At 45.2% G+C, this 26,281-nt stretch overlaps 1 protein-coding gene across 1 annotated transcript; it reads right to left on the bottom strand.

Annotated features, from left to right (window-relative positions):
- Positions 1-652: 652 nt before the first annotated feature.
- Positions 653-10,279, bottom strand: LOC138446866 (3 beta-hydroxysteroid dehydrogenase/Delta 5-->4-isomerase). Its single transcript, XM_069602241.1, has 4 exons — positions 10,230-10,279; positions 9,873-10,093; positions 5,280-5,444; positions 653-1,875 (listed from the first exon to the last, which is right to left on the bottom strand). Exons 2-4 carry the CDS (start codon positions 10,015-10,017, stop codon positions 1,064-1,066), a joined length of 1,122 nt encoding a protein of 373 aa, XP_069458342.1. The 5' UTR covers positions 10,018-10,093; positions 10,230-10,279; the 3' UTR covers positions 653-1,063.
- Positions 10,280-26,281: the final 16,002 nt, after the last annotated feature.

The raw sequence follows: 26,281 nt of genomic DNA, 5'->3' as shown, positions 1-26,281 counted from the left end.
CGTTGAATTACTGGCTTCTGAGTTACCGGAGGGGCCAACGCGCACATCCATCCAAGTGTGTTCTAGGGACCTTCGAGGGCACTGGTACTGGCAGCGGGGCTGGCTGCAGCTCTGCTTCTCCCTCTCCTCTCGGCTGGCGAGGGTAGGAGAACCTCCCAGATTCCGTGAGGGGCTCTCCTCAGTCCTGGGGTGTTTCCTGCCCAGGAGCGGGCAAGGAGGAGGTGACCCAAGAGATCTGGGCTCTCTCAAGAATCAATACCCTATGTCCAGTTCTCCCGCCGCACCCTGGCAGCTCATTCACCAGCAGCAGACGCAATTCAGTGGCAGATAAGGGTTTTCAAGTTTATCTGGGTTAAATGTCCCGGTCTCTCACTAGTTAGTGTGATTGTGAACATGTTTCCTTATTCATAAAAGGGAATAGTCAGTCATCCCTACCTCGTAGGTTTCTGGTGAGGGTTAAATAAGTGTTATATGTGAGTCATTCAGTGGGTTCCTGAAACATAGTAAGTCCTAGTCAATCCCATTGTCCACCTCCCCAGCACTCTGCCCAACCCGGTCCCATGCTGCTTCTCTGAATAGAAAAGGCTGATATCTGGAAATGGAGGGGAAAACACAAGAGACTGTATTCACGTAAACCACAGCTTCCTCCAGATTAGTCATGAAAACGATCATTTTTATTGAGCTACATGAAGGAATATGAACTTTTAAAAGAAATGCTTCCACATTTAACAAAGAAAGTGGAACTAAGAGGCAAAACTCAAAGTTACAAGAAGCCCAAATAACTCAGAATCTGCCACTGAGATTTTGGTACCAGCAGCTGCAGCAAATCACCTTGTCTGTCCCCTGGAGGCAGGTAGGGAAGAAAGCTTCCACTTGGGCCAGTGACCGACACGGTTTCTGGTAGCAGAAGGCAGATAGTAAGATGAGCATCTTCTAAAAGGGAGGCAGGAGGACCCAGGCTTGTGTCTATGTTACTTTCTGTATGAAGCCTCAAGGGAAGTGCTTGATCGACATTTACTAACTATACCCACATGTCCACGTCCCCATCATTGTCACTCCTAGGTCAGTGAATCTTTGTTTTCAGGGTCTCTTTGTGCTGTTTCACCAGGGAGCCAATCCATTCCTTGGTTTTCTGCTTGGCTTCCTCCCAAGTGTAGAGGGGCTCATACCCCAGATCTTGCTGAGCTTTCTTATAGGAGAAGGTGAACACACTGTTGCAAAGAGTCACTAGGTGGCGGTTGAAGCAGGGGTGGTATTTGTAAATTGGACTGAGCAGGAAGCTCACTATTTCCAGCAGGAAGGCAAGCCAGTACTGCAGAGAAATAGGAAGGCTCATCCGGGAATCCAGGCAGAAGCCCCATTCTTTGCTCAAAGTGTAATTGAGGTCATCGTAGCTTTGGTGTGGTGTGTCATCTGAGATGTAGTAGAACTGTCCTTGGATGTTCGGGACCTTTTTGGGGTCCCGCAGGGCCCTCAAGGCCAGAATGTGGGCCCAGGCCACATTGCCAACATAGACTGGGTTGACTCTGGAAAACTTGCAGTAATTGGTCAGGATGCCGTTGTTCTTCAAGGCTCCATGCATGTAGGCAGAAAGGAATGGGCTCCCCTCCCCGTAGATGTACATGGGCCTCAAGGCACAAGTGTACAAGGTGCTGCCATTCTTCAGAGCCCACCCATTAGCTTCCAGCACAGCCTTCTCGGCAAGCTTCTTGCTGTATGGGTATGGAGAGAACCATGCCGATTCATGATGCTCTTCTTCATGGCCGTCTTGGATGATCTCCCTGTAGGAGTTGGGCCCAGCCACCTCTATGGTGCTGGTGTGGATAAAGACTGGCACGCTAGCCTGGACACAGGCCTCCAGCAGCAGCTGGGTACCTGCCCGAAGGAAGCACACCATCAGTGTCAGGACACAGCCCAGGGCCAGCCCGGCCATGGGCCGTGTCTGCGCCTCGTCCTGAAGTGCAGTGGCCATTACCTCTGAGCAGCGCATTGTCTCTCGCTAAGATTCAACCATGCTAAAGCCATAGGACAAGAGTGAAAATGAAGCAATGAAAGGGGAACGAGACTTGGGTTCTGGACTGCACGCATTTGGGTTCCATGGACTTTGGGGATTTACACGGAACATGTTTGCACTTTTAATGTTGGAAAAGAATGAGTTGCCACTTTATATTTTGCAGAGTAAAGAGATTTTAAAGTGATCATTTGTCATCTCCAGCACCTCATTAAAGGTGGGCTGAAATGAAAAAGTGAAAGTGTTAGTTGCTGAGTCGTGTCTGACTCTGAGACCCCATGGACTGTAGCCTACCGGGCTCCTCTGTCCATGGAATTCTCCAGGCAAGAATACTGGAGTGGGTGCCATTTCATTTTCCAGGGGATCTTCCCTTCCGGGGTTGAACCTGGGTTTCCTGCATTGCAGGCGGATTCTTTACCATCTGAGCCACCTGGGAAGTCCTGAAGACAGCTGTTGTAAACTTAAAAAATTAGGATGCCATACTTTAGAGTAGGGACAACTCTGGTCCATAGGAGGACAGTTGAAGGACTCACATCACACACACACACACACACACACACACAGAGTTGTATGTAAGTAATGCGAGCGTGCATGCTAAGTTGTTTCAGTTGTGTCCAGCTCTTTGTGATCCTATGGACTGTAGCCCACCAGCCTCCCTGTCCAGGGGATACTCCAGGGAAGATGCAAGTAATACTCTTAAATATACATTGAATTGTTGATATTATCTTTTTTTTTTGAAGACCAATAAAAAATTGTCACAAGGACTTTTTGTCACTGAGCAAATGAATGGTGGGTTCTGGGGAGAAGCTGGAGATCCGGACTGTGTCTCTGATTTTGCTTCTTGCAAAGACAACTCCTAATTCTGGTTATGACTCCTTTTACCGAAGTATGAAAAACGGGTGGTAAACCTTTTATCAATACTAGTCTTCTGGAGCCTGGCAATGGCCTTATATGTTGAGCCTGGTGAAGAACCAGAAAGGAGTGCGCCCTCTGCTGGTAATATCTGTCATGGAGGATCTCGTAGAATTCCTTAACCTGGGGAGAATTTTAGCTCCTAGAGGTAACCCAGAGTCTTCCCTACAGGAAAGAAGTGATTTCCTGGAAAAAACATCATTTTGGAGTGGTATTTTTTAAAAAAAAACCCTCATAATGTCTTTGTGCAATTTGATTTTCAGGAAAGACAGCCTTGTTAAAAAAATTTAAATCTAAAAGCAAAGATAATTCAGAGCTAATGGTAAAGAATCTCCTGCCAATGCAGGAGGTGAAGGAGACACAGATTTGATCCCTGGGTCAGGAAGATCCCCTGGAGAAGGAAATGGCAACCCACTCCAGTACTGTTGCCTGGAGAACCCCATGGACATAGGGGCCTGGTGGGCTGTGGTCCATGGGGCCAAAGAGTCAGACCTGACTGAGCCACTGAGCATGCGCTCAGGTAAACTGCACAAGAAGAAATGCCCGTGACTGTGAAGCGTTTTCTAAACCAGAGGGTGATGCAGTGATACTAGTTTTAGTCGATGGAGGCCTCTAACCCTTCCCAGGGAGCCGTGGAGAGTAGGAAATCATGAAGTCGAGGAGCTGAGAACTCAAGACCCCTTACTGCACTCTTGGCAGAGTGGGTGTAACCAGGGACATGGCTAAGGCAAAACTAGAAAGGGTCTTTTTTTGAGACTGTGATTTTAGGCCAGAGATGCAAAAACAAAGAGTTGCTTTAGAAAAAATTCTCTGTGTAGAGTAATTCTGGTGGGCAGGGTGTGGAAGGTAGATGCGCTGGGGGTTGGGATGCTGTGGTCCTAGAGAGACTGGCCTCCAGGAATCAGAGGAGGATACTACACAGCAAGCCAATAAGGGATTTAAGCTAATCCCTTGAGTGAAGTGTCTAGATTTAAAGTAGATTGGAAAGTCACAGTTCAGAGAGAGCCAGGAAGCATTTAAGTGATAAGGATCTTAAGATGCTATACTTTGGACACCTGACTAGGAGCTACTCTTCAATAATAGACCTGGTGGGACTTCCCTGGTGGTCCACTTCTAAAGCAGGAGGGCATGGGTTTGATCCCTGGATAGGGAACTAAGATTCCATATGCCATGTGGCACAGCCAAAAAAAATGAACGGAAAAAAAAAAAAAAAAGACCTGGTAGTGAACTGAAGCTGAAGCGCCAGTACTCTGGTGACCTGATGTGAAGAGGTAACTCACTGGAAAAGACCCTTATGCTGGAAAGATAGAGGGCAGGAGGAGAAGGGGGTGACAGAGGATGAGATGGTTGGACAGCATCATTGATTCAGTGGACATGAGTTCGAGCAAACTCTGGGAAATAGTGAAGGACAGGGAGACCTGGCGTGCTGCAGTCCAAGGGGTTGCAAAGAGTCAGACACGACTGAGCAACTGCATAACAAGTAAACTGAAGAGATGGTGTTACGGATAATGTGAACTAGTCTTGTTAAGAAGATATTACAGGAAGACCAGAGCTGGCTAATTCTGTACTGCCAGACCACTGTGAGCCAGCTTTGGTAGTTTTCTTGTGAGGAACTCTTCTCGGGGGTGAGCAGAAATTCTCTCAACATTCTCACTCCCCCTATGATCCTTCCTTTGCAGGAAGTCTTGCCTGAAGGAAACCAGCCCAGAGCTGTGGCCCATCACTCCTGACCTGGGGGCACCTCGTATCACAAAGCTGTTAGTTAGTTCTTGGCCGTACTGTGACTCCCACCTTGTAACCACACAGAAGAGCTAATGGGATGACTAAACACTTGTGAATTCTGGTTCCAATGCAGTGGAGGCAGGAGGTGGTCGGAGAACAAGAGTTTGAGGTTGGGGTTGAGTCAGCACTTGACTGGACCAGCAGAAAGGTTATTGTGGCCTTTGGACTTACAGAGGCGTGCATTTAAATTCTAGCCCTTTCACTCCTCTCCAAAGGGCCTTAGACAAGTTATTTAGCCTGTCTAAGCCCCAGTTTCCTCATCTAAAAAACTGAGGATGATGGCTGTGAATCTCGGCTGATTGGAAGAAAGTGTGAAAGCTTTAATCGTTCAGTCATATCTGACTGTTTGCGACCCCACAGGCTGTAGCCCACCAGGCTCCTCTGTCCACGGAATTCTCCAGGCAAGAATAGTGGAGTGGGTTGACCTGTCCTCCTCCAGGGGATCTTCCCGACCCAGGGATTGAACCCCGGTCTCCCAAGTTGCAGGCAGGTGTTCACCAGGTGCCCTCCCCCTTATCCTGGCCTCTGATCCTCACTGGCCCGCCTCCCTCCAGCTCCTCCCAGGATCCTGTACCTTTCACATTGACGTTCATGATGGTCTCTCGAGGGACAGCATTCCTGACGTCAATGACAGAGGCGGTGTGGATGACCACCGAGATGCCCTGGAAGGCCCTCTTCAGGCACTGCTCATCCAGAATGTCTCCTTCCAGCAGGGTCAGCTTGATCTTGCTCTGGAGCTCTGTGTGAACAGGAGGCAGGTCACTGGAAAGCTCTCTGAATCTGAAAGTTTCCTGATAAAGGTGGCATTTTACGTAGGTCTTCAAGGACAGGTAGACTGAGGGGAAGGAGAGATAGGGAGGAGAGGTGAGCAGCCCATGGAAGAAGCAAGTCAACAAGGACATAGCAATCAATGTGCAGCATTTCTTGAGAAGGAGCAAACATCTCTTTTCATCCCATCTCCTTCCAAAAAAGATAAAAAAGAGAGTTTGAGCTATGAGGACTCAAGAGTGTCTGGAACACGAAATTGTGAAAGAGACTCATGGGGCCAGTATAAAATTCATTAAGGAAAGAATTTGCATTTAATTCAAATTAAATGCAATGGGGAATCAGGTATGGATTTGGAATTAAAAGAGAAATGTAAGCAAAAGTTGTGGTGTAGGAAGCAAACCCTGGCTGAAGTATTCTAAAGTGGATCAAGGTGGGGGGTGGCTAAGAGAAAGCAAGGTGATTGAGGGATTAATCAGGCTATGGCACCACAGTTCCTATGAGGAGGACTGGAACCAGGGATCCGGCAGAGGGAGCTGAGAAGAGAAGAAGTCCACAAGGTTTGACTTTCAGATCTTACCTTCCAGGTCCTGGTTCTTACTGGAGATAGGCTGAGAGGAAGAGTCAAAGGCGGCCTGGGTTTTTTCCACTTGAGTGATTAAGAGGATGGTGGTGCTTTTTAACAGGAATTTACAATGGGCCCCAATGGTTAACTGAACTGCACGAGCTCTTATTAGATATCATCAAAAGCAGATATCAGTGCTGAAAATGAGCCAGTCACCAAGGGACTAACATTCTGGCTATCTTAGCCAAGGGTCACAGAGATGTTATCAGGGTCTCTGGCTCCTCTGAAGCTCACTGGAGGCTGCACAGCATCATCACCTCAGATTAGTGTTGTTGCTCAGCTGTGTCCTACTCTGTGCGACCCCACAGACTGTAGCCTGCCAGGCTCCTCTGTCCATGGGATTCTCCAGGCAAGAATACTCCAGTGGGTAGCCTTCCCTTTCTCCAAGGAATCTTCCCAACCCGGGGGTCGAACCCGGGTCTCCTGCATTGCAGCCAGGTTCTTTACTGTCTGAACTACCAGGGAAGCCCCACCTTAGATTAGCCCATGAAATAAATGCCACACAAAGAGCTTGGCTAAGTACCCTGCACTTATTTTGTGCTATTTATTTCACACATGACTTTCAGCTTTCTAATTTTCTTTTCCAGCCATCTCATGAGACAGGGATTCCGATTTCCACTTTACAGGCAAGGACATCCAGGCTCAGAGGAATAGTCTTAAGTCATACTTCCAATGAAGGCTCCAGCCTGCCCACCTGCCTTCAAGCCTTGCTTGCTGTCCCATCACCCACTTGCAGGACTGCAGAGCAGTTTAGGATCAGTCAATTTAAATGAAATGGGCAGCGGAGGCCAGAGAACAGTGAGAGAGAAATCCAGAGTGAAAAATCTCCTGCATTGCAGTAGATTCTTTACCACTGAGCCACGAGGGGAGCCAGCCAGACAGCCTGGGTTCAAATCCAGTTTTGCCATTTTCCAGGTGTGGGACCTTGAACAAGTTAATTAACTTCTGCTACATCTGGTCCGTATGTTTGTGTCCCCTCAGATCCATTGTTGAAATCCTAATGTGATGTGTTAGGAGTTAGGGGCCTTTGGGAGGTTATTAGATCGTGAAGGTGGAGACCTCATAGACTGAATTTTCTTCTTAGGTTACAACTTGATAAAACCATCTGCGCTCCTTTAAGCCTCTTTGAGATTAGCTCCACCCCAGCCCCTTCCACTCCCAAAAGGCCACAGAGTGGGAGAAAGGCAGAGGAGTTAGCTGGAGGGCAGAATTTTCTGATTGTGTCTCCACCTCTGCCCTGCCTGTCCCTTCCACTTCCTCTCTTTCAAGGCTGACTTCAGCAGACTGGCTCAAAGGCCAAGTGAGGAAAGACCGCTCACCCGTTAGTCTGCAGGGATGCAGAGTGACGAGCAGAGGGCGCTGTAGATGCCTCAGCGGGATCCCCTAGCTCCCTCCCAGTGTTTTGCATAGACTGAATATGTGATGTAAGCTACCCGTTGTGAGCGGGGTTGGAGGGAGGCCCAGAGAGAAGCTACTAGACAGACTAGCAGTTGAGAGCACAGATACTGCAGCCAGACCCTGCGTGACTCTTTGTAACCCTATGGACTGTTGCCTCCAGGCTCCTATGTCCGTGAGATTCTCCGGGCAAGAATACTGGATTGGGTTGCCATGACCTCCTCCAGGGGGCCTCCCTGACCCAGGGATGGAACCAGTGTCTCCTGAGGTGGGACCCTGAACAAGTCAGTCAACCCCTGCTATGTCTGCATGTTTCTGTTGAAATCCTAGTGTGATGGTGTTAGGAGTTGGGGCATTTGGGAGCTTATTAGATCATGAAGGTAGAGCATGGAGAGGGTTAATGTTCTTATAGAAAAGACCCCAGAGAGACCCCTCATGCCTTCCACTGGGAGAGGGCACAGCAAGATGGTGCAGCCATGAACCAGGAAGAGACCTCTGACAAGAACTTGACCTTGCCTTGATTCTGGACTTCCAGACTTCAGATGGCTCAGTGGATAAATAATTCATCTACAGTGCAGGAGACACGGGGAGTGCAGGTTCGATCCCCAGGTTGGGAAGGTCCCCTGGAGGAGGAAATGGCAACCCACTCCAGTATTCTTGCCTGGAAAATCCCACGGGACAGAGAAGCCTGGTGGGCTACAGTCCATGGGGTCACAAAGAGTTGGACATGACTGAGAGACTAAGCACACACCCACACACAGACTTCAGAACTGTGACCCATACATTTCAAAGTATAAGATTCCCAGCCTGCAGCATTTTGTTATAGCAGCCCCGAATCGACTGGATTCTTCTATGCCTGTATTCTCATTAAAAAAAAAAAAAGAAGAAAATAAACTGCAGACACTGTTACCCATCCCAGAGAGAGGGTTGTGATGACGAGCGAATGAGTTGACACGCATAAAATGCTGGGCACAGCGCCTGGCACAAAAGGAACCTTGTGAGTATTCTCTATCATTATCTTGACGGAGGCCCCTGCCCACCCACAACAGCACCTGACTTATTCACCTTGGGAGCTGTTCTGCTAGGTTGAGCATCCCTCTCTCTGGGCATAAGTCATCAGCCTACATATATTGCTGGGATGTAGGGATTGGGATTGCCAAAGATTGGTGTTAATCATTTGTGAGTTTTGTGTTTTTTTTTTAATCAAAGACACTGTTGAAGCAGAGGGTAGAGGAAACAGGATGTTTGCAGAGGTCGGGTAGGGGAAAGGAGAAGAGAGTGATGGGCAGGGTCCAGGAGAGTGAGCTAGGGAGGGGGACTTTAAGTGGGGAGGGGGGTCCTGGGCAGGACCTTCCTCACAAGGTTATTTTGAGGATCCGGGAGCAAAGCAGGTTGGAAAATACACTATAAATCAAGCATTTGCCTTGGCACTATGGGCAGCAATCAGGAAAGAGAGCCATGAGCTGCTTTAGCAGATTCTGTAGTCACGTCCTTGTGATGTGAAAGTGAAGTCGCTCAGTTGTGCCCGACTCTTTGTGACCCCATGGATAGTAGCCTGCACCAAGCTCCTTCGTCCATGGGATTTTCAAGGCAAGAAGTACTGGAGTGGGTTGCCATTTCCTTCTCCAGGGAATCTTCCCAACCCAGGGATCGAACCCAGGTCTCTCACACTGTAGACAGATGCTTACCATCTGAGCCACCAGGGAAGTCCTGTGATGATGAGGAGAGAGGCAAATAGTACAAAGAGACGCACAGGGAATCCCCTCGAGGCGTGTCTCCATTCACGCTGCCTCTGGTCCTATTGCTGGCTCCCTTGTTGCATGCCTGTGCGTCCTCTCCTCCCCCCTCTTTCTGGCTCCTTCTCTAATTCCCTCTCTCTCATTCACACACACACACTCACAGACACACACACTCACACACTTCACCCTCTCTTCCTTCTATTTCACCTGCAACAGAGATGCTCAGTGAAGCCACAGAAAGATAAGGGCAATCAAGAAGCTCTGGAACTCACTGGTGGCATCTCCAGGCTAACAGCCCTGGCTCACTCTTTGCAGACAGTACACAACAAGTACCAAGCTGAAACACTGAAGACTCGTGGACAGGGAGAAAATGGAAACGTGAGTTTCTAGATGAGAAGGACAGACTCGAAGTGTTGGGGCCCCTGACCCATCTGGGACTGCACCATGTATTACCCTACCCCATCTTCTGACACTGTTTGTGATTACACCATGGTATTACCCCATCTGTGATCTTTCTTTCTGATAACAGGATTAGCCTTGATTTGGCTACAATTTTCCTTAAGCTGCTAGACAAGAACCCCCTCCCGCACACCCACATAGGTCTTCAAAGGGAGCTACACATCCATGACTCGAGCTTACTTACTAGAAAATTCCTCCCGAACTTCTGGTCTGAAGACTTTGTCTAGCACCCGGATTTCCTGCAGATCCTTCTCCTCCACCAACAGGCAGATGATCCTCCGGCCCAGAAATCCTCCTCCTCCAGTCACAAGGCAGCTCCACCCCGCCATGGCCAAATCTGAGCCCTGAGAAACGCTCACCAGGAACCAGAAAGCACTGGGGGGCAGATTGGGCGAGAGGACGATGCTGGAGAGAGCCACAAAGAGAGTTCAAGTGATTCCGTGCTCGTAAAGACACACTGTGTTCCTTCTATTCCATTTTTGCAAAAATCCCTTGTGCCCCCCTCCCAAGAATAGCAGAAAGAAAGTGAAAAAGCTCTAACCGGTCAGATTGTGGTAAGCCAGATGAAAGCTCCTGGGTTCTGATCTCCAGATCTCCAAAAGACGGGACTGGAGAGAGCTTTATAGAGCTGCTGCCTCTGACTCAGCCCACTCAGCCTTGAACTCTTACAGTGTACTCATTGCTCACATCTCCTCACTTCCCCTCCAAGCAATAGTGACCTTTACCTTGTAGCTCTCACTCCTCCAAGGCATAGGAAGAGAGAACAAGCTTCGAGGCCACAGCGCGATAAAGATTCTTGATTCTACCCTCAACAGGACTCCTGGCAGTCAGTGTCTGCTGCCTGGGATCCACAATCTGTGAACTTAAATTGGGCGGGGCGAAATCTCCAGCAATGGGAACTGTTTCCTCGTACAGCAAATACAGCTGGAGGGTGTGGGGGTGAGGTGGATCCACTGTAGCCCATTATCTCCTCTGTCAGAGTGTTTTTTGAAGTGTTGCTGTTTTGCAGAGTTTAGAGTTTAGAAATTTGCAGTGATGGAAGCTCCAATCACTAAATTCTGTGGAAGGCAATTTTCTTTCCCACCCAATATATCTGGATCCTCAGTTTCTTTCCCCCTGCAGAGGTCTGGGTTTCTGGAGGAAGAGCACCATTGAAGGGAAGCTATCTGGTGATAACTGTCTAGTTCTATGACCTGTACAACTTGAGTAGGTGTATGGCTGTTAGCATAACTGTCTCCACCTTGGTCCCTTGCAGTTTCTCCTGCCCTTTCACTAAGCCTACCCAGGACTGTACAGTGAATCACTTCTCTGTCATCAAGGGTTTCTTTAAAAGGTATTAGTTGTTGTTGTTATTTGGTCACTAAATGGTGTGCGACTCTTTGTGAACCCATGGACTGTAGTCCAACAGGCTCCTCAGTCGATGAGATTCTCCAAGCAAGAATGCTGGACTGGGTTGCCATTTTCTTCTCCAGGGGATCTTCCTGACCCAGGGATAGAACCTGAGTTTCTTGTGTCTCCTTCACTGGCAGGAGGATTCTTTACCACTGAGTCACCTGGGAGGTGCAATAGATATTGCTTAATAACTGTTAGGACCAAACAGCCTCTACGCTCTGTTAGTCCCAAACGACAATGAAACTATTTGTATTCTTGGCACCCATGAAACTAGTTACCCTTTCATAAATACTAATTTAGGAATGTATGTATGCAGGTGTTCCTAGCACCTAACCTCATACCCTAGGTTAGTTGTAAAATTGTCCCCAAGGCCCCTCAGCAATGCTGAGTACATGTGTGAATGCTTCTGGGTCATTATCCACCAAACCCTACTCTGTGAGTTACACTCTGATAAACTGATCCAATGATTACATGGAGCTACCTGCTTCATTTTTCCTTCCCAAGATGTCTTCTCAGTTTGATGGGCATGCCTCCAACAGTAGGGGTCTGAAGCTGTGGGCCATAGTAGCTTTTATTATGAATGTTTGCACTCAATCCACATTTTGTTTGCAAAAACACTCTCAGTAGATTCTTGAACAGAGGATGCTTATATGGTTCAGAAGCCTATACCCCAGGGATGTCCAAATACCACTGCCATCAGCATCTCAAGATACTGTCAAAAGATTGAGGTATAATTTATGTGCATTAAAATGTCCAGATCTTAAATGTTAGTTCAATGAACCATTGCAATTATGTACAGCTATGTAAGAAACCACTCAAAACAAGATCTAGAATTTTTTTCCCTGCAGAAAATTCTTTCGTGCCCATTTTCAGTCAATTCCCACCCTTCCAACCTACCCAGGAAACAGCTGCACTCTGATATTTAGTGGATAGATACTCTCCTAACTTTTCTTCTAAAGTCTTCATCATTCTGGATGTATATTTAAATATAGAATTCATCTAAAATCAAGTTTTATACACTGCAGACAGGAAATTTTACTATTGTATTCCTCTATTGTCTATCCATTTTCTCTCATTAATGTCTCTTGTTTTGATTATTTTCTTGCTTTTATGTACTTTGTGTTTAATTTATACTTTTCAAGTTTCTTGTGGTCAAAGATTAGATACTTGATTTCTTCTTTTTGACAATGGGCATTTGCATTTAAAGCTACATATTTCTGTCTAAGCACCATATTACCTGCAACCAGCAGTGTTTTTTTTGTGGGAGGGGGCGGTGGGGGCATATTGAAGGCATGTGGGATCTTAGTTCCCCGACCAGAGGCTGAACCTGCAGACTACAGTGGAAGCACAGGGTCTTACCCACTGGACCACCAGGGAAGTCCCTTAACAGTTTTGATACCATTCAGATAAAAATATTTTCTGACTCACCTGTGATTTCTTCCTTAATGCATGAGTTATTCATAAGCATGTTGTTAAATGTCAAAAACCAGAGGTTTTCTAGATAATGTCATCAATTTCTAATTTAACACTATAGTGGTCAGAGAATATAGTCTGTATGGTTTTGATTTTCAGATGTTTATTGAAAGTTGTTTGGTGGCTCAGTACAAATGGTCTGTCTTAGTGAAATGCCACATGCACTTGAAAAGGATTCTTTAAATTGCCAACAGTTGCTGAGAGTGATGCTTTATAAGAGTGGGTTTGACACCTTCCTTCAGGTCTCACCCTCCTCCTGTGTTGTGGAGGAGGGTGACTTGACTCTTGTCACTTGGGACTTGACTCCCAATTCCTCAAACGCCCTTGCTTGGGAAAGGCACTGAGCTACAGCATCTTGTTCTCTCAGCACTGACTAAAGGTCCTCGGTCTCACTGAGACCCATGGTGCCTATCTGAGATCATCAAAATGCATCGTACAGCTTTGCCTGCTGTAGGGATGCTGTAAGTGGGCATTTATACCTCCTATCCCCTCCAAGGCTGGGGTTGAAGAGCTAATTCCCCCAGCTCTTGGAAATGTTGGAGGCTGGTAGACTTTATCTAGTGTCTCTGAAGACTGCCTTCAGCCAAAGAAGTAGTAGAACAAGAGTTTAGAGTCGATGAGTGGAACTGATGAACCATGTAGACAGAGAAATAAAGGGGAAGGCAGATGGGGGCCAGAACATTACTTTTGTTTTATTTTCAAACATCTTTGCTGTAAAACAAATTTACGTGTCATAAAATTAACTTATTTTAAGTATACAATTCAACTATCTTAAGTAAAATTATGAACTTGTATAACCATCACCATAGTCCTATTTTGGAACATTTCTGTGTTTGTGTATGTACATGTGTGTTTGTGTTAAGTTCCTTCAATCGTGCCCAACTTTTTGCAACCCTGTGGTCTATAACCTGCCAGGCTCCTCTGTCCATGGGATTTCCCAGGAGAGAATGCTGGAGCGGGTTGTCTTGTCCTCTTCCAGGGGACCTTCCTGACCCAGGGATGGAAGGTGAGTTTCTTACATCCCCTGCATTGGCAGATGGGTTCTTTACCACTAGTGTTACCTGGGAAGCCCTGGGACATTTCCATTCCCACTAAAATATCTCCGGCACCCATTAGCAGCAACTCCTCATTCACGCTCGCCAGCTACGTCAAAGCCGCTCAGTCATGTCCAACTCTTTGTGACACCATGGACTATACGGTCCGTGGAATACATCAGTATTTCATTCCTTTTGGGTGTCGAATACTATTTCATTGTAGTGATCTCCCATTGTCTGTTTATTCTTTTACCAGCTGATAGTTGGGATGTTTCCACTTTTTGTACTATTGTGGATAAAGCTGTTAGGAAAATTCACATCCAAGTGTTCGTGTGGATGTATGTTTTCATTTCTTTTGGGTGGATAGCTAGGAGTGAAGCTGTTGGGTCATATGGTAAATTTATCTTTAACTTAAGAAATTGCCTAACTGTTTTCCAAAGTGGTTGTGCTCTCTACCAGTACTGAGTGAATATTTCAGTTTTCCCACATTATTGTTTCTTCATATTCTTCAACTGACATTCTCTATTTTTAAAAAAAATCATTTACTTTTGGTTGCGCTGGGTCTTCATTGCTCTGCACAGGCTTTTTCTGGTGGTGGCAAGTAGGGGTTACTCCTTCTGGTGCATGGGCATCTCGCTGCGGTGACTTCTCTTGTTGGAGAGCATGAGCTCTAGGCGCACAGGCTTCAGTAGTTGCAGCACGTGGGCTCCGAAGTTGGGGCTCATGGATTCTGGAGCATGGGCTCGGTAGCTGCAGACATGCGTTTCGTTGCTTCGCAGCACGCGGAATCTTCCTAGACCAGGGGCTGAACCCAGGTTCCCCGCATCGGCAGATGGGCTTTTATCCACTGCGCCACCAACGAAGTCCAATGTTATCTATTTTTAAAACCATAGCCATTCTTGTGGGTAAGAAGTCGTATCTCATCTTGGTTTTGATTTGTATTTCACTAATAATGAGTGATGCTAAGCATGTTTTCATATGCTTATTAAACATTCCTATAGCTTTTCGGTGAAAAAATCTATGTGGTTCTTTGACCATTTTAAAACTGGGTTATTTATCTTTTTGTTTTGATTTGTAAAGTGTTTTATATTCTGTATCAAGTTCTTTCATAGATACACGATTTGAAAATATTTTTCCAAGCCTATAACCTGTCTTACCATTTTATTGATAATGTCTTTTGTTTTAATACTTAAAACATTTTTTTACAATGTTGTGTTGGTTTCTGCCATACAACAGTGCAAATCATGCCTAATGACACATACACCCCTCCCCTCCCTGGCCTCCCTCCTCCCCCCTCCCATCCCTCCAGGTCGTCACAGAGTGTCAGCCTGGGCTCCCTGTGCTGTGCAGAAACTTCTCGCCAGTTGTCCATCTTACACCCCATAATGTGTATATGTTGATGCTGCTTTCTCCACTCTTCTTGCTCTCTCCCTCCCCGCTGTGTCCACAGCCCATTCTCTACACCTATGTCTCCTTTCCTTCCCTGCAAATGCTGGAGAGAATATGGGGGAAAGGGAACCCTTCTGCACTGTCAGTGGGGATGTAAACTGATACAGCCATTATGGAGAAATGTAAGGCGATTCCTTAAAAAACTAAGAATAAATCTACCGTATGACCCAGCAACTCCACTACTGGGCATATACTCTGATCCAAAAAGACACATGTGCCCCAGTGTTTACAGCAGCACTGTTTACAATAGCCAGGACACAGAAGCAACCTAGATGTCCACTGACTGATGAATGGATAAGGAAGATGTGGTGCATACATACAATGGAATATTACTCAGCCATAAAAAAGAATGCATTTGAGTCAGTTCTAGTGAGGTGGGTGAACCTAGAGCCTATAATTCAGAGTGAAGTAAGTCAGAAAGAGAAAAGCAAATATAGTATATTAATGCATATGTACGGAATCTAGAAAAATGATATTGATAATGTCTTTTGAAGAATAAATATTTTTAATTTAGTCTCATTTTTCAATTTTTTTTCTTTTACCACTTGTGTTTTTGTCTAACTCAATGTCAAGATGTCAGGAAGATTTTTACTTCTAAGGAAGTGTATGGTTTTAGCCTTTACATTTATGTCTATGATTGATTTTGAGGGGATTTTTGCATGTGGTGTGAGTTAATGGTCTAGTTCAGATGGCCAATTGAAAAGATGTTGAGTAACTTCAGTGGGAGAAAATGATAGCCTTTAAACAAATGCCAATGGGACAACTGGATTGTCCTCCGTCCCCTTCAAGACTGAGATTTGTACCTGTTCGGGGAAGGTCAGAGCATGTTAAGTAAGGCCGGGCCCATCTGGGTTACCACCTGTTGGCATTGGAGGTTGGGAAGAACTCCTCAATATGACACAGCATGGGCTGAATAATATGCTGCATCAGGGACACTCACAAAGGCCAAAGGTCAGCAAAGGAACAGAGGGCATGATTCCCCCATCCTTCTATCTTACACTGATTGATGCATAAATGTTCAGGAAACTGCTAGGCCTACCGTATGGGTCTGTATTCTAGTGTAGGGACACAAGCTTCCTTTATTCTTTTTTTTTTTTTTTTTTAATATCCTGTTAGTATAAGAAAGTCGGCTAATCAATAGAGGAACATGCATACTGTTGGTGCTAAGCAGTCTGGATTTGGAGTGCCAGCTATTTATAAGTTATATGAGGGGACTTCCCTGATGGTCCAGTGGCTAAGACTCTGTGCTCCCAATACAGGGGACCTGGGTTCGGTCCCTGATCAGGAAACTAGATCCCACATGCTGCAACTAAAGATCCTGCATGCCACAAGGAAGACAGAAGATCCCATATGCCGCAGCTAAGATATGGTGTAGACAAATAAATAAATATTTTTAAAATAAAAAGTACTAATTAAAAATAATTAATTTTGAAAAAGAGTTGTATGGGAAAGTCAACTGCCCGGCACCTAGAGTCCATGGGGCTCATAGGAAGTGTTTCTCTCTCTTCGGAAAGAAGCCACTGTTTCCATGGGATCTATTCATGGTACAGTCTCTCATGCTGGGAAGACCTTTGCTTGGATAAGTTGTGAAAGTCCTGGGCCACTTAGGACAATTAAGTTCCTTGTGCCACAGTTCTAGAGAGGCAAATTTGGAAAGAGAAAGCTGATGATAATTTTTTAAGCCACAGGATTAGGTGAGATGTTATACGGAAAGAAGGATAAAAGGAAAAGCCTCAGAACCGAAACCCAGGAAAAACTTAACAACATATAGAGGTTGAGCAGAGGAGGAAGAGCCAGCTACGGTGATTGAGCAGGAGTGGTGTAAGGCAGGAGGAAAATCAGGAGAGTATGACGTTAGGAAAATCACATGAGGGAAGTACTTGAAGAAGGAAAACATGGCCAACTGTTTTGGATGTTGCTGAAGCATCAAGTGCGATGAAGAAAATAATTGTCCATTGGTTTCGACAACATGGAGTTCATAAGTAACTTGGTAAGAGCAATTTCCATGGATTTCGAGATTCTAATTGGAGTATATTGAGGAATAGATGAAAAGAAATCAACGGAGTGACTACAAAAACACACTGGGTCTTGTTTTTTGACCCACTCTGACAGTCTCTGTTTTTTAAATCTTATTTGGTGTATTTAGACCATTGATGCTTAAAGGAAGTATTTATATAGCTGGGTTAATATCTATCATATCATAAGAAATAACAAGTGTTGGTAAGGATATGGAGAAGAGGGAACACCTCCATTGTGTATTATTTGTGGGCATGTAAATTGCACCCACTACAGAAAATAGTATGGAGGCTCCTTGAAAAAATAAAAATAGAACTACCATATGATCCATCAGTTCCACTTTTGAGTGTTTATCCAAAGAGAATGAAAACACTAACTTGAAAAGCTTTATGCATCTCCCATGTTCATTGCAGCATTCTATACAATAAACAAGACATGCAAATAACCTAAATGTCCATCAGTGGGTAAACAGAAAAAGAAATGGAGAGTTCGTATATACGGAGAGTTAGTTCAAGGAACTGAACAATACAAGTGTGTGTCTGAAACACAAGAATCTGGGAGAGGGTGGGATTAGATGAGGTTGTCAAGGTGAGCTGGGCCTTGACATGCATAGTCTTGAAGTCGTGATAATGATTTTGGCTTTCTCCTAAGAGCAATGTGAAGTCAAAGAATTTGAGTCATGCAGTGGCATGAGGAGAATTACATTTTTGAAAGATCACTTTGGCTCCTGTGTGTAGAACAGAGGAGTGAGAGCTAAGAAGACTCAGAGAAATCCACTGGGAAAGGAGCTTAGAAGTGTAAGACAAAGGATGGTAACTCACTCTCAAGTAGTGATATGGAGACAGAGAAAAGGTGACAGGCTCATTAGAAATAGAAGGGAACACTGCGGTCCTTCTAAAGCACATGCCAGGTACACATGTTATGGTCTGTCTGAGTACAGCCACCGGCTGGTATGTGATACTCCCTGGAAATCCACGATTATTAGCTTTAAGTAGAATGTGCTAGTTCAGATTCATACCCCATGTTCTATGCTGTGTTAGTTGATTTTGTAAGAGGCAGGAGATGGACAGTTTGTAATAATGTCACAAGGTATGTGTTTTGCCTCCTGGAGCCAGCAGATGACAGGCAGCGTAAGGGGTGTAAGCAGGTCAAGAATGCAGGGGAAAGGCTCACCCACTCCCTGCAGGCCCATTGATTTCAAAGGTTAAACGTCAGTCAAACCTGTAGCCTTATCTAGTCTAGCTGAGCCACTCTTTCTACTCACTTGACAGGACTGTTAACCGTCATTAAACATATTTGATTAGTGAAAACTTGCCTCTAAACAGTCCCATGAAATGTACCACATTATTGAAAGAATGCATTAATCCTTCTAAATTCAGTACCAATAGCTCAACACAGAACCCAGTGTAAATATACCCCAAGTATATGATAACAAGGAGGGTTACCAGATAGGCAAAAGGAGAAGCAGTATGAGAACAAACAGTTTGTCTGCTCTACTCAAGTCTGATGTCATAGCATGAAAGCTACGAGTATCAAAAATTAAGTAGATGCCACAGACTGTGTGGTCTGCAGTGCCTAAAATTTTACCGTCTGGCCCTTTAGAGAGAAAAGTGGTCTGTCTCGAAACAGAATCTGTTTAAGAGAGTAGTAGGCTTCTTTTTTATTAGTAGTTTATTTATTTTTGGCTGTGCTGGGTCTTCCTTCCTGCGCAGGCTTCTCATTGCAGTGGCTTCTCTTGTGGAACACAGGCTCTAGGGCACGTGGGTGTCTGTAGTTGTAAGACGGGGGCTCAGTAGTTTCGGCTCTAGGGCTTTACAGCACAGGCTTGGTAGTTGGGGCATATGGGCTTAGTTGCTCCGAGGCATGTGGAACCTTCCTGAACCTGGCATTAAACTGGCATCCCTTGCACTGCAAAGAAGATTCTTATCCATTGGACCACCAATGGGAAGCCCTGCAAGTTCTTGATGTCCATGCATATATGTAGTTACTACTGTTTACAGAAACCTTTGAATAGAAATTCTATTTGGCATTAGTGACAAATGGAAATGGAATTGTTCATTGTTATTGAAGTGTAAAGCCAGACATGATGTACTGGGTAAGAGGAACTCCAGTCAATAGGCCTGTAGTGATGTGGTGGTAAGGTCTGTGTTAGGGAAAGTGTTTTCTAGTCCTGTGGTTAGTCTTGGTCTTTTGATGAGCCTGTAACCATGGACTGTGAATTTTACCAGTGCTTCTTGGTCTCGCCTTGCCCCCTTAAGTGGGACCAGGTGACTAGAGGGGGCTGGAGTTGGGTATTTCCCATCTCCCAAGTTGGTTTCGAAAAACTAAGATCACGGCATCTGGTCCCATCACTTCATGGCAAATATATGAGAAAACAATGGAAACAGTGACACACTTTATTTTCTTGGGCTCCAAAATCACTGCAGATGGTGACTACAGCTATGAAATTAAGACACTTGCTCCTTGGAAGAAAAGCTATGGCAAACCTAGATAGCATATTAAAAAGCAGAGACATTACTTTGCCACTAAAGGTCCACCTTTAGTGGACCATAGTCAAAGCTATGGTTTTTCCAGTAATCCTGTATGGGTATGAGAGTTGGACCATAAAGAAGACTGAGGGCCAAAGAATTGATGCTTTTGAGCTGTGTTGTTGGAGAAGACTCTTGAGAGTCCCTTGCATTGCAAGGAGATCAAACCAGTTCATCCTAAAGGAGATCATCCCTGAATATTCATTGGAAGGACTGATGCTGAAGCTGAAGCTCCAATGATTTGGCCACCTGATGAGAAGAGCTGATTCATTAGAAAAGACCCTGATGCTGGGAAAGGTTGAAGGCAGGAGAAGAAGGGGATGACAGAGAATGAGATGGTTGGATGGTACCACCAATTCAATGGACATGAGTTTGAGCAAGCTCTGAGAGATGGTGATGGACAGGGAAGTCTGGTGTGCTGCAGTCCATGGGATCTCAAAGAATCAGACATGACCGAGAGACTGAACAATAACAAGTTGGTTCAGTTCAGTTCAGTCGCTCAGTCGTGTCTGACTCTTTGCGACCCCATGAATTGCAACACGTCAGGCCTCCCTGTCCATCACCAACTCCCAGAGTTCACTCAAACTCATGTCCATTGAGTCGGTGATGCCATTCAGCCATCTCATCCTCTGTCATCCCCTTCTCCTCCTGCCCCCAATCCCTCCCAGCATCAGAGTCTTTTCCAATGAGTCAGTTCTTTTCATGAGGTGGCCAAAGTACTGGAGCTTCAGCTTTAGCATCATTCCTTCCAAAGAATTCCCAGGGCTGATCTCCTTTAGAATGGACTGGTTGGATCTCCTTGCAGTCCAAGGGACTCTCATTAGTCTTCTCCAACACCACAGTTCAAAAGCATCAATTCTTTGGCGCTCAGCTTTCTTCACAGTCCAAATCTCACATCCATACATGACTACTGGAAAAACCATAGCCTTGACTAGATGGACCTTTGTTGGCAAAGTAATGTCTCTGCTTTTGAATATGCTATCTAGGTTGGTCATAACTTTCTAGGTTGTGATAAAATCCTAGTACGTGAGGGTCTGGTAAAGTGGTTTCTCTTGAGGGCATGCTCATGTTCAGTCACTCAGTCATGTCTGACTCTTTGCGACCCCCATGGACTATAGTCTGCCAGGCTCTTCTGTCCATGGGATTAAATCAGCAAGAATACTGGAGTGTCTTGCCATTTCCTCCTCCAGGGTATCTCCCTGACCTAGGGATCCAACTCGCATCTCCTGGGCTCCTGCATTGGCAGGCTCTTTACCACTGCACCATCCGGGAAGTCTCTCTTGAGGGCAGGCCTAGTTAAGAACAGAACATACTAGTGGGACTTCCCTGGTGGTCTAGTGGCTAAAACTCCAGGCTCCCAATGAAAGGGGTCCGGGTTTGATCCCTGGTCAGGGAACTAGATCCTACATGCTACAACTACAACCCACTGCAGCCAAATAAATAGATAATAAATATTTTTTTTAAAAAAGAACAGAATTCACTGGAGTGCTTCAAAATGGTTACTTTCCCCTCCCAGTGGAAGCTCTGTGGGATTTTTCTGATATTCACTGTGAGAACCTAGTAGAGCTCCTGTTGGTAAAACTAAAGTATGGGGCAGAGTCTCCCCTGACTGTTTCCTCCTGGAATTTTTAATTCTCAGATTTGTCCACACTGAGCCTCCAGCTATTCATCAGTTACAGTTAAGGTTTTCTAACGTCAGGGCTGGTTTTCATGGAGGCTTCTGCTCATGGATTTCTGCTCAGACAAATTATAGTTCTCTGTATCTACTAGTTCTTCCAATCTGAGGGGCAGTGGTGTGCCCCATGACCTCACTTTTCTGGAGGAACTAGAGGAGCTGTCGATTTTTCAGTTTGTTCAACATTTTGCTTGTTTTTGGGATGGACTGGCAACTTCCAGGCTCCCTATATCTTATATTGGGAATCAGAAGTCCCCTATAGTGTTTAATTTTCACAGTGAGAATCCAAGGAGATTGGTATTATTTAGTAGAAGAAGCAAAAGATGTTTTGGGTCTTGCTAAGTGTCTTGAAGATAGTGGAGTCAGAATCTGAATCCAGATAGCCTGACCCTGGAGTGACTCAAAAGCTGATCCTCTTTATCAGAACACATTTCTTTTACATACTCAGTGTTCTATTCAATTGTTGAAACTTTCTAGTGGGGAGGATTTCTCTGCCTTCTTTACAAATATATTCTAGTGGCGCTAGTGGGAAAGAACCCACGTGCAATGCAGGAGACATAAAAGCTGCAGATTCAGTCCCTGGGTTGGGAAGATCCCCTGAAGGAGGGCATGGCAACCCACTCCAATATTCTTGCCTGGAGAATCCCATGGACAGAGGAGTCTGCTGGGCTACGTCTGTAGGGTCACAAAGAGTTGGACACAACTGAAGAGAGTGAATATGGAGGCACATAGGACATCTTTAGAGGCCAAGAAGTCCCTTCTGATGTTTCATATGTATCCCTCCATGTAACTGAGGACGTTCTGTTTTCCACACTTTTGATTCATTGGACACTCTATAACATCTTTGCCCATTTCCCTTTGAATCTTAGATCCATCCCTCTGAGTCCAGAAGGAAAAGCAACTAAAAAAATAACACACACATGTGTCCAGGAACAAAAAAAAAAAAAAAAAAAAGAGTACGGTTATCACCCAAGTAGATGTGCCCAGGGAGAACTTATATCAGATTCTCTCCTAAAGTAAGCTAACTCCATTATCTGCACACCAAGTTACCTTCATGCCACATGCTATTATGATTTATTTCTCTTTTACCCCAAACCAGTCTGGACGACTCGGTCAAGATTTCAGCTGGTGATTTCAGGACTGAAGAGAATTCCTGGCCATCATGCCTACTTAGAAGGTGCAGTAGGCAGTGTACCCTGTAATAAGTACAGTTATTACAGAGAAACTTGGCCAATTTTACTGCATGTTCATCAGCCATCAAGATAATCTTAGTATGAAAATAAAAAACCTGATTTATGAGATTGTGGTGAGGTGGCTAGCGGCGTGGATGTTCTCCTACCAGTGATTTCTCTGGTTTCAAACCTTACTGTCAAGGCTGCCTATTTATTCTTTTGGACCACAAAGGACAATGTGGTACTGCGATACTCTCATCTGGTTTCTGACATAAGAGAATCATGAGACCAGAGTCACAGACTTAACACAAATTGGAAGAGACTTCAACAAGTGGTATTTGAGGCATAGTTCTGTGATCCAGAAGTGGAATTCTAGAGAGTGAATTTCTACAAAATGCACTAAGCCCCAGGGGATGCGATGCTGAGTTGTAATGGGCAACGGGGATATGGGGGCTGAGGAACAGGGCAGAGAAGAGCAAAGTCCATCTAGACATGATGTGGCTGGGCTATCCAGTTCTCTCAGGAGTCTGCCCAAAGCCTATCGACTGTCAGAGTCCATGTTCTTGGGGACCCCTGTGTAAGAGATTACTTTTTAGACTTTAATCTGTTTAGTTGGTTGAGCACTCTGTGGAGAAAGCCTACATCTATCCAGTAAAACTAAAATATGAGTGCAATAAAGGCCTCTCCTTTCTCATGTACTGGTCAAGAAGTGATGCCTGTGTGCATGCTCAGCTTCCCAGTCATGTGTGATACTTTGCAACCCCAGGTTCCTCTGTCCATGGGATTATCCCGGCAAGAATACTGCAGTGGGTTGCCATTTCCCCCTCCTGGGGATATTCCCAACCCAGGGATCTAACCCTCATCTCCTGCATTGGCAGGTGGATTCTTTACAACTGAGCCACCCCGGGAAGCTCTCCAAGGACTGATACAGTCAATTTTAATTTGTGTCCAGAGTCCCCGAAGCTCTTGTCTGAAAACTCCTTACTACCTCTCCTGGAGGTCAGTGTGCTACACAGAACAGGTATACTTAATGGGCCATTAGGTCCTGTAGCATCCTAGGTCACAAGCACAGATGTTTTATGCTTTCTCTTGCCTTTCTGTTCTCTCATGTGTTTGGCCTTGGCTCTGTGAACTAAAGTAAAAAACATTCTGGAAGATTCCCGCAGCAGTGTATGAATTAGTCTACACTGTGACCACCCCTGCATCATAACCCTTTTAGATCCTGTGAACCTTCCACGTGTTTCTTCTCCAGTCTGTGTGTTGAGGGCCTTCTTCAAACCCATGGTCATTTAGGCCTCCTGTCCCACAGCTGTGTAACTGTGATTGCAGTGTCAGCCAGGCGGGTGCCCTTGGACATGGCACTTCCTTGGTATGTCCGTAAGCTTTGGGCACAAGCACCTATTCTTGCTGCCAAATTAAGACCCCCTCCTTGGCTTCAAACTGACCATGAGCCTGACAATGAAGGAGCCAATTTTAACTTTTAATTGAATAAAAAGATAGGGTCTAGCACAAGGGTCACAGTCAATTACCTTTTTCCTTTTAAAACCCATTAACAGTGCCATCTAACTCACTCTCCTGGGCATCTTTTCAAAGACCACAATTCTATAAAGAGGCTACTGCTCTTTAAGTATTCTAGCTGCAGTAACTTTCCTTTCCTTCTTTCTTCTGGTTCATCTGTTCTGCCCTGTCTGATAGATAGGGAGTATGATTCTTGTTGGGGAATATTTTATGTGGATAGCTCTCTGTCCAGAGTCCAAATTTCCACAGTTACGTCATAAAGATATAGCAGATGTACAAAAAGTAGAGCTATTTCCGTCATTGCTGATCTGCCCTTTAAAGATCTTTTATTCAGAGAAGAATCAAAGGAATCGATGATTTGGGAGTCTGGGTGTTCACATCTCCTATATTCTGGGTTCTGAATACACCCCAGTATAGGCAAACAAGATTCTCTAATGCCACCATAGTTTAATTTCTCTTTACAAATATGTAGGTGGCATATACTCCATACCTTTGGGTAGGCAGATGGTTAGAGTGTTAAGAGTTATGATCAGGGAGGCTACCACAGGACTGCTTTCTCTTTCTGTCTTTCCCACGCTATCTAATGTTCCCTTGATCTTGGTTATATGCAATAAGCTGGGCAACAGAGTGAAGGGTTAATAGGGTAGCAGAGATGTGCCTGCAAACGGGTCTCTCTGCTCAGGCTGAGCGTCCTTGCATACGAGGCGTTCTGCCAAAGAGTCTGGACACAGCCTTGAGGTTAATGGTCCCTTGCAAACGAGGGAGCATTCCCTTCTTGAGATAAGAAGGAGATGAGGGCTTTGTGCAGACTCTTCAGTAGACAGAGATTTCACTCCCCTTTGCTGTACGATAACATGTATGCACCTGCACTGTGCTGAAAAGGCTTATTCTTACAGTCTGGAACTCTGCCTAAGGAGGGCTTTATAATAATAAACGGCAATTAGTTTGCCCAGTTGTTCCTCTGGCTAGAGTGGTGTACTGTCTGTCTTTTGTATGTCTTGTATGTTTTATGTCATTTCACTCGTAATCTCCAGAAATCTCCTACACAGAGGACCTTTGTTACAGCAGGAGTTCGTGCAGAAAAGTGTTGGCCTAGTGCTGATAGGAGACTTTCTGTGTCTATTGGCTTAGATAGTGATTGATCCAGCTTCTTTCTGTTGGGAACTAACTGTGTTCCCTCTGGGACCACTGTATTTCTCCATATGTGGCAACACAGTTTGATCCAGCTTTGTCTTTTTGGATTAATTCATTTAACACATATTTACTGAAAGCCTTCCATGGAGCTGGGCCTGGTTCATGCTCTGGGAATGAAGAGGTGACTACAGCTGATAAAGGGTGCTGTGCTAGTTCAGATGAGCAATAAATAAAGGATAAGTTAATTGCCAATGTATTAAGTGCTGGGAGGCGAAAACACAGGGTGATCTGGTGAGTAAAGGAGAGACTATTCTAGATGGGATGGTCAGGGAACTCTCATCTGATTGGGGTGGTGGCATTTAAGTGTAGTTAGTTGCTCAGTCTTGTTCGACTCTTTACAACCCCATGGACTGTAACCTGCCTGACTCCCCCTGTCCATGGGATTCTCCAGGCAAAAATACCGGAGTGGGTTGCCATTCCCTTCTGCAGGGAAATCTTCCCAACCCAAGGATTGAACTCAGGTCTCCTGCATTGAAGGCAGATTCTTTACCATCTGAGCTAAGCTGAGATCTAACTATAGGGAAAGAGCCATTCATGGGAAGAGGATGGGGAAGGACATTTTATGTAGAGGGAATAATAAGGATGAAAGTCCAGAGGCAAGAGTTTTACTTATTTAAGAAACAGGGATGTAGATGTAGAGAACGGACTTGTGGGCACAGAGGGGGAAGAAGGTGGGAAGAACTGGGAGAGCAGCATTGAAATACATACATTACCATGTGTAAAATAGACAGCTAGTGGGAAGCTGCTATATAGCACAAGGAGCTCAGCCTTGTGCTCAGTGATGACCTAGATGGGTGGGATGGGGTGGGAGTGGGTGGGAAGGAGGTTCAAGAGGGAGGGAATATGAGTATATTTATAGCTGATCCACTTTGTCATACAGCAGAAACCAACAATTGTAAAGTGATTATCCTCCAATTAGAAATAAAAATAAATTTAAAAAAAAGGAATAGAAAGGATGCATTTTGGCTAAGGCATGATGAGGGAAGGGGAGAATGAAGGCTGAGGGAAGAATCAGGAAGAACCAGATCATGCAATCTCCTGGACAGCTGATGCTCAGTGTAGAATTGATACTGAATGGAATAGGAAACAATAGAAAAGGCTTAAACAGGTAAGGTATAGGATTTGCCTATCAGAGATCATGG

Source organism: Ovis canadensis, chromosome 1, assembly GCF_042477335.2.
Source record: "Ovis canadensis isolate MfBH-ARS-UI-01 breed Bighorn chromosome 1, ARS-UI_OviCan_v2, whole genome shotgun sequence".
NCBI classification, from domain to species: domain Eukaryota; kingdom Metazoa; phylum Chordata; class Mammalia; order Artiodactyla; family Bovidae; genus Ovis; species Ovis canadensis.
This window is presented reverse-complemented; position numbering and strand designations above follow the sequence as displayed.

What these genes read in the sequence shown, in the direction of transcription:
- LOC138446866 (XM_069602241.1), bottom strand. Translation starts at nt 10,017, where the DNA reads ATGGCGGGGTGGAGCTGCCTTGTGACTGGAGGAGGAGGATTTCTGGGC. An exon ending in AGTTCGGGAGGAATTTTCTA is followed by an intron (nt 5,445 to 9,872) that starts GTAAGTAAGCTC and finishes CTGTTCACACAG; the next exon opens with AGCTCCAGAGCAAGATCAAG. An exon ending in CATGAACGTCAATGTGAAAG is followed by an intron (nt 1,876 to 5,279) that starts GTACAGGATCCT and finishes TCCTTCGGGCAG; the next exon opens with GTACCCAGCTGCTGCTGGAG.